Source organism: Paracoccidioides lutzii (assembly GCF_000150705.2).
Source record: "Paracoccidioides lutzii Pb01 unplaced genomic scaffold supercont2.85, whole genome shotgun sequence".
NCBI classification, from domain to species: Eukaryota; Fungi; Ascomycota; class Eurotiomycetes; order Onygenales; family Ajellomycetaceae; genus Paracoccidioides; species Paracoccidioides lutzii.
In genome coordinates this window covers 4,294-12,941 of record NW_015441031.1, presented here as the reverse complement: position 1 = coordinate 12,941, position 8,648 = coordinate 4,294, and the positions used below count along the sequence as shown (strand labels likewise).

General features: G+C 38.2%; 3 protein-coding genes across 3 annotated transcripts; 1 reads left to right on the top strand and 2 right to left on the bottom strand.

Annotated features, from left to right (window-relative positions):
- Positions 1-2,066: 2,066 nt before the first annotated feature.
- Positions 2,067-2,366, bottom strand: PAAG_09113 (hypothetical protein; the record flags this gene model as incomplete). The annotated part of the gene is made up of 1 exon (XM_002788930.2): positions 2,067-2,366. One exon carries the CDS (start codon positions 2,364-2,366, stop codon positions 2,067-2,069), a length of 300 nt encoding a protein of 99 aa, XP_002788976.2.
- A 1,315-nt stretch (positions 2,367-3,681) lies between these two features.
- Positions 3,682-4,857, top strand: PAAG_09112 (potassium channel regulatory factor; the record flags this gene model as incomplete). The annotated part of the gene is made up of 2 exons (XM_002788929.2): positions 3,682-4,586; positions 4,683-4,857. 2 exons carry the CDS (start codon positions 3,682-3,684, stop codon positions 4,855-4,857), a joined length of 1,080 nt encoding a protein of 359 aa, XP_002788975.2.
- Positions 4,858-5,092: 235 nt separating this feature from the next.
- PAAG_09111 (hypothetical protein) lies at positions 5,093-6,381 on the bottom strand (the record flags this gene model as incomplete). The annotated part of the gene is made up of 2 exons (XM_002788928.2): positions 5,093-5,843; positions 5,924-6,381. 2 exons carry the CDS (start codon positions 6,379-6,381, stop codon positions 5,093-5,095), a joined length of 1,209 nt encoding a protein of 402 aa, XP_002788974.2.
- Positions 6,382-8,648: the final 2,267 nt, after the last annotated feature.

Genomic DNA, 8,648 nt, shown 5'->3' with positions numbered 1-8,648 from the left:
TGATTGAGCAGATTCTTCATAAATTGATTGAAGATCTGTATATATTTTAGAGCCTCATTATAATACTTCAATAGAAAAGTCTACTGCATTTGTGTGACATTGTCAGTGATCATCATCATGAGCTTCTTACCTGCATAAAATGGTGTATCTTCTTCATTATCAAGTGTTTCTCCACCTCTAAATAGGTCTACCCAGATCTTAAGACCTTTGTGATTGGCACAGTATAGGTGTAGCAGGGTATTTGTATAACTTGCATATTTATGCTTGGCTTTAATACACATAGTACAGAATGAGAGCTTCTTCAGACTGATGATAATGATTTCAAAACAGAACTTTTATAACATTTTAATTAGGTTCTTCTCATCAATATAGCCCAATTACTGATGTCACTCATCAATCAGTAGCTGCTTCAGCATAATAGCAGGTAGTTGAATTGATAGGGACAAAATGAAGATATTAGTATCTGAATCCTTCAGGTTAATTAGCTGCTCCACATCATTGCAGTTGAAAAGACTCAGTGATGCAGCATTTAGATCATAATCTGTTGATATCACCCTGGGCTTTGAGACTGTCAAGTATATCAGTGGTTCAAGTTCTAGATCATTCATAATACCTCTGAACATAGAGAAGATGCCAGATAGAACATATATATTATTGGAATTCAAATTCACATAGAAGGTATCATTTCCTGTAGATACTATTATCTCAAAGTAATTTTCAGCATTCACCTGCAGATTACAGTAAATATAGCTCTGATGCTCCAATAGACCAGCAGATATGAGGTTGGCAGATAAGTATGGCATCAAATAGACATGATTAAATTCAATTAATCTTTCCCTGACTGGGATGGAGGCGACCTCAATCCCTTGAACCTTCAAAGTAGTCTTATTGATCACTTGAATCATAGAGCCACTAATCTCTGTTATTCAGGAAAATCATGATTGATCACTTACAATATGACATTCAGCTCTGCTATCTCATATGATGAGTGAGTTGGCAATTGGTTCAGCAGAGTACATAGACACCTTAATAACCTGCACTAGATTTACCATTTGGAATATTTTAGAGCTGTCATTTGCAGTTAACAGAGTCTTTTTGCCCTCATTATTCTTCTTATTATTATATTTCTCTATTCTCACTGTGTTGGTGATTTTTCATTCTTCAGAGATGCTATCTGGATTGGCTGCTCAGCAGAGTCTGCCATGATGATGCTCACATTCCAGGCAGATTAAGAGGTTGAAATTTAAATGTTCACTCATTTAATAGTCTTCACATCCCCTGGGTCAACCCTCACAGATCAAAATATTTTAGATATTTCTGCTATTATTGGAACCTGCAGCTGTGGTTTTGGCCTAAACCATATTAACTGAAGAATTAGCTGCCTGAGCAGCCTTCTTGACCTCTTTGAAAAGATTCAATTGAGAGTGTATTTCCTTCATAATTGACTGAACATTCAACATGACAGACTTTGATTTGAACTTTTATACCTCTTCAATTTTCTTTTACATGTAGTTTCACCATATATTGAGAAGTGCAGAATAGAACATGTGAAATACCATGTCATTTGACAGTAAAATATCAAGTATTTCCAATTTCATAATAACATCATTGAACTTATTGAAAAATATATGTATGTCAGTGACTTAGACACCACTCATTGATGTAAACATTAGTACTATTTCCCTACAGAGCTGTGTTCTCAGGATGAAAAACTCCTCCTCAACTGTGTATCAAAGAAAATAAGTAATTCTGCTCTCATCATATTTATTAAAACAGAGTCTAATGCTGGCTGCCATTGCATTCAAAATGAATATGTAAAGTCAGCAATTTTTGGCCTTCCAAAAAAAAACCTATTCAAGGTCCTCATCAGGACTTTTGACTTGCTTGTCCTTCAATATAACCCAGCATTGAGCATCAATTAGCTTGGCCTTCATATTCACATGCCAGGAGAGGTAATTTAAAGATCTGACCAGAGTGTTTGACTTGATGGCATATTTAGTATCCTGTTTGAACTGGCTGATCACCTTGCTGATGCAGCTATCCAGGTCATAGAGATTATATTGCATTCAAGACCTCAAGTTCAGATCCCATGCTAATGATTGACCCACTGATGAATTTGTGAGCATCATGACTTTGTCATTCTGAGCACAGAGTCTCTTCAATTGAAGTTGAAGCTGTAATTCTTTGCACCTCTCTTTTTGAAGTTCTAAATCAATCTTTTGATGTTCAAGATCCAATCTCCTCAGTTGCAATTCTTCAGAGTTAGTTGCTGGCAGTGAGTTAGAGATCATTACAGATGTCTTCACCTCATCTTCTGAAGGAGTTGAATCAGCATATTCAATATGATGTAAGCAGACTAACCTCATTATTATAAAGGCTGTAATCAGCCCAGCTTGCTGATCAGATGTTTTGAAAGATTCAATATTGAAACTATTGAATGCCTCTGAGAGGGTCAGTGAGCTCAGAACTCTTTGATCATTTTCAGATTGATCAGATTGACTGAATTGACTCAATCATAACTGTAAGCAAGTCATTATATGTTTTATCATATTATATTAATCTTCTTTATAATAGAGTAATCTTATTCAGTGAGATTCTTGCCTATAAGCTTGATTGAGTGGATTGACACATTCTTGTGTGATTAGTCACTGAAAAATTATTGAGTTGCAGATTTTTCTTTCACTTACTAAGTAAATAGATTAAATATAGAAAGAAAAAAATAATAATATAAGAGCACATCAAATCAATCAATTGATATAAAATAAGACAATATTATATTAAATGAAGTGAGCAGCAATTAATATACACTATATTTGACAAGAATTCCCTGAATTGGCAGTTATTTGTGCAAAATGGGTCTCATAACCTGTGAAGGATAAATTGCTTGATTGATTATATAGTGATCACTAGCTACATAGAAGTTATATACAGTGTGAATTACATAAGAAGGCGGATAGGTCTGACATAATATTTATAGACTTCAATATATATATAAAAAGCAAACAACAGAGTGTTCCAAAAAAGAATCTGCATTCTTATATAAGCTTTCATGAATGACTTCATCAACAACTTTTTGAATTCATATCTAAAATTCATGATTATCTTTCATCTCAATAATTGAATTTTGATTTAAATTATCAATAGATTGTTTTATCAAAGCAATCAGTTTGTGCCTCATGTCAGTATAAATGGAAGCTAAATCAGCAACAAAATAAACAGACATTAAGATCATATTCTGGTTGCTCAGCATGTCAAAATATGTCTCTCCGTTTGAAAACTTGATGTTGGGATGAATTTCATGAGATTACTCCATCTAGCAGTAATGACACAAATCTTTAATTAGTGCTTTATAAATTACCTTAATACACACTAATACCAAAGTTACCTTCCTTATTCAATGAGAAACCATATAATATACACTAATTGAAATCACGCTAATTGAGCAAGAACTTACGAACGAGTGGATACCCAACTGTTATATTTTCGTATTACGTATTATCGCATAACTAGCGGGTGTTTATACGATGTTGAGTAAGTAGTTACATGGCAACGCTTCATTAACCACGAATAGTCAACCCTTAATTTTGCTTTAACAATTTCATCCCCTCAAATCGAGTGAGATTTGGATTTTCCTTTATCTTGATACAGCTTCATTTGGTTTGCATCTTCTTGTCCTCAGCCATGGATTTTGCTACTCTGATGGCCAAGGAAATATCCAAGGCCAAGTCACCTCAAACCTCCACCCCTTCCTCGGGCTCCGGAAAACAGTACGTGAAACGGTCGGAACTCGAAGCCGCTAGATTGGCCGCATACAACGCTGAACAAGAGAAGCTACGCAAAGAACGTGAACAACGTGCTGAGCTGAAGCGTAAGTTGGATGAGGCGGAGGAGCACAAGACAAGAGAGAGGGAAGAGAAGAGACGACGATTGGCGGAGGAATCAAGGCGGAAGAGAGAAGCAGAAGCGGAAGCCAAGGAGAGAGCGCGGCGGAGGAGATTGGGCCTGCCTGAAATACCCGAAGGGAGTCCAACTGATTCGAAAAATATAACACCTTTGGAAGACCACGAGAGAGACCCCAATGAAAATGAGGTAATCGACAAGCTGAGAGCTGCAGGAGAGCCTGCACGGCTCTTTGGAGAAGGTCACAAAGCTCGTGTAAAGCGCTATCGACGACTTGTTCAACGATCTCTCACTCCCCAACCTCAGGCTTCAGAAGGCCCAATCCCCACGACCCTTGTTCTTGTTCCCGAGGCGGAAATGAAAGTTCCGTCTAAACTGCCAAAAGATGACGAAGGTCGCAAATTCGTCTTCCGACAACTGGCATCTTACTTCACAATGATTCTAAAGGAATGGGAAATTGCCTTGGCGAAAAGAGATGCAGCTGTCAAACAGAGCTACCAGGGTAAGCAAGCTTATAATGCCATGGTGCAGTCCCGAGAGAACATGCGACCACTATTCAGGAAGTTCGAGAAGGGGGATTTGGAGGAGAGCATACTTGAACCAGTGGTGGAAATTGTACGCAATGCGCAGGACAGACGCTATGTCGACGCAAATGATGGCTATCTTCGACTTAGCATTGGAAAGGCGTAAGTAGCTCCAGTCGTACAAATTCCTTCAAAACCTTCTAACCCCTGCTGTTTACACATCGTTTTCACTTCCCTCCCACTAATTATATTGTTCAGGGCTTGGCCTATTGGTGTTACTATGGTTGGTATTCACGAGAGATCCGCTCGAGAGAAACTCCATGAGAGCGACAAGGGACAGGCACATATCATGAGTGACGAAATCACGCGAAAGTTCCTACAGAGCATCAAGAGATGCCTCACTTTTCGCCCAGGTCCGTTGGCCGCCAAATGACCAACTTCAGCGTATGGGTTGAAAAGAAGTATCCTTTCCCCCCTCCCCTTTATTTATTTATTTATTTATTTTATTATTTTATTTTATCCTCTGCTCTCTAACTTGATTGCATTGAAAAACAGAGGTGTTTCTTCACCGTTGCTGCTCATGGGTCCCAAATAATGCTTGAGCAAGTATTTGCCACAATTTTAAAACTATATTCATTGATATGTATGCGCGTGGAATATTCTAACCATCAATGAAAAATCAACGAAAACATAGAATCCCACCAACTTTTAACCCAAATTGCCGCCAAATCACGTTCGACATGTTTTTGCAGTTCCGATTCATTTGCGTTAAGTACTATATGGTTACGTTCACCTCTGCCACTTTGAATTATCCTTTGTTCGCTATCTGCTGTTTTCGGGCCGGAATTTTGCGAACATTCCTCTTCAATCTGGATATTTAAGTCCGTTTGTATGAGCCTTCCAGCGGCATAGATGCAGCCGCCATAGGCGAACCTGATCAGCGAGTCTCCAGTTAAACTGCCAATGATAAATACGTTGTTTGTCACCTCTAAACCCTCCAAGGCCCGTGCACGCATTCTTTTCCTCGATATTCGTTCGCATTCCTTTAGTGACTGCTTTCCGAATATTTCAGCTAGCAAATTGTTGCTGAGGTAGCTCAATGTGCTCTGTCGGCCAACCACATATGCCAACCCACTCACTTTGCGAGAAAAGGTGATCCCAGCCTGGCATCGGAATGCTACCAGTGCTGTCTCATAATCCAATACAACATCTGTGATTATCGTGTTCGGAATGCCCTCATAATCGTCTTCCCAATTTCTGCCTTCGAGAAACGGGATGGAAGTTCCACCTACAAGTTTCGGGGACCGTGATGAGCCATTCTGATTCAACTGTACAAATGCTCGTTTCATGAGTCTGTAATAGCCACGTACTCTGGCTAGGCTTGCTGATGGCAACTTCTCAGAGGCGATGGATTGGTATCTGGGTCCCATTTGAAAACATGCAGTATTTTTTGGTTTGGATGGGATGATATTATAACATCTGCCGCGGAAAACCCGGACCCGACGACCAGGAGAGGTGCAGGACGTGATAGCACTGGGGAAGGAGATGGCAATCTAAGCAGGGGTAGCAACAATGGCGTCGGAGGTATGCTCTCGGCAAACACACCAGATGCGAGGATTAGTTTGTTGCAGGTGATGTTATGTGATCCAATATAGAAACCATTCTCTGTGCGAACAATGCCCTGGATTTCCTCATTGCATCGAATTGACCCGGATATTCCTACGGATATGGAATATGCCGCCAGATATTCCGCAACAGCCTGTCTTGATGGCCTCGTAAAGGGAGGTAAAGAGCAGCCATGGACTTGTTCATGGTGCTCAGAGAAGCTGTAACCTGGTAGGGAGAGCATTCCAGCATAGATTAGGGACCGAACATCTGCAGTTGTGCCCTCTGGACAGTCCGTCCATTGTCCCCCAGGTTGATCTACATCTCCGAAAACCAGGTGTGATGTAGCCATTTCTGGCATGTACCGCCATTGGAGACTTGTTTCTGTCCCTTCATCGTCATCCCCATTCGGCCGGATTAGAGGATCAAGAAGAACGTTAATGGGAAGTGCTTGAGTAGAGTATGAAAAGCGGGAGGCTCCCAAATGGCTTGTAAATACTCGATATCTAGGTGAAGGAGTTGAGGATTTTGCTTCAGCTTCGCATGGAGTAACGGATCTGGATGGGGTTTCTCCGGTTTGTAAAATGGAACGTGGCCGTGCAGGATGTAGGAGAGTATCATTGCAGCAGGTCCATTTCCTGAAGGGTGGTAGCACCAGTTAATATCGTCCAACAACGGGGGTGCCCCACCACCCCCCCCTTTTTTTGGGGGGGGGCTCCTTTTATTGTTTTTATATTTCTTTCCCCCGAGTGTCTGGCTGAGATAGGAGGGCACTTGCCAACAATTACGACATCAACTAACGTAAGAATGGTTGATATCTCTGCCATGGACGGCAACTGTATCATCAGGCATTCTGTGTGGGAGAACAGTGATTGACAATAGCCTCCAGCACCTCCTGTGCGTTACAGAACTGGAGCTCACGCCTTCCACCTCATGTCAGTAAGCGAGTGATGTGAAGGTGGTTGCATATAAAGTAGCTGTTATTCTTTATGATGGGTAAAAGCCAAGACCACAACTTTCCAAAGCCAAATTATCAATTGAATATGAAAATGGATGGTTGAGCAGGGCATCTTGAGTGTTGGAGGATTCCCCGGCTACCCGAGGTCACGTGCACCTATATATTTATTAGTTGTAGCTAGCTCGCTTAGAGTCACACTATGTAACAAGGTTGATAATGGTCCTCTAAGAGGTTATGAGACCCTTAAATTCTCTGAGGTCTTTCACTGCGAACAACGTGAGGAACAGCTACGAATGAACAATGAAAAACGTGAACAACAATTGGACAACATTGATGGTCAATCTACATTCAGGTGGAACGCCAGATTTGACAGAAGAATACATGCCAAAAAGAAGACAAAACTGAGGATCTAAGAATAGGACCCTGGAGAATAGAACTTTAGAGCCTGCAGGTTCACTGCCTACACTTATTACAGTCTGTAGAAGTGTCTCTGGAGCATTTGAAATAGACAAGACAATTCTGAAGGAATCAGACAAGTCTAATAACACATACAAAAACCTGATTGATGAAATATCAGAAAATATAATTGATTCTAATGATTAGATGTCAGGAGTTAGTGAAGAAATTCTGATGAGATTAAAAGTTACAAAACTTCAGTAAGAAGTTGAAATAATGAGAGCTAGCAAGAGACACTCATTATCAATGCTGATGACAATGAAATGAGTGAAGATCTTGCAAACTATCTATAAAAAAAAGAACAAAGCTACTGTCATAATGAAGATCTTGACTAAACTTAGAGATCAAATAAAGTATATCAAGAAATCTGTCATTCTGGCTAATTTCATAAACTATTTAATGTGAAGAGAAGAGATGATACTAATTGCTAAGCAATCTGAAATCAATGATATTTTTAATGAGAAATAATTTGTCCTGAAGAATAATATCAATATGAATATGCAATATTTTTGAATTAAAAGAAATATATGACTTTATAATTATATATTGTCTTTAATCTTCTTATAAGTAAGATTTTATTTTATAATACTCTCAGATCATCAGTTGTCAGTATATATTTTATAAAAAATTATAAAAGAGAACTTCTTAAAGATATCTGCAATCTACTGTATCTATTTATTTAAGAAACTGATTAGCTTGATAATTAAGACAAAAAACTTAGATAAAGTTTTTATAGAATGTCTGATCATTATTTGAACTGAATACATTCATTTGAGATATAAGATTAAAGATTTTATTCTTTTTGATCATTTATTAACTGATATTAGTGCTGAATAAACATCATTTATCAGAGATAAAATGAATCATACTGAAAAAGATATTAACATCTGCAATATTGAAATAAATTTCATGAGATTGTGTTGAGATATTTTATTGCATCTATCAGCTACTGAACAGAACATTGTCTTGATAAATATAAAATATTCTGCAACTAATACTCAAGATTTATGAAAAAAAAAATAAAAGTAAGAATAAGAATTTGATAATTAAACACAAAGACAAAGATAAGAAGTTCAAGCAGAATAGCAACAATATGAAAAAAACATACTATTACTGTTAGAAGACAAAATATCTCATGACTGACTATTAAATAAAATATTCAAAAAAATATTTTATATAGATTATAAAGAAAAAAATAAATATAA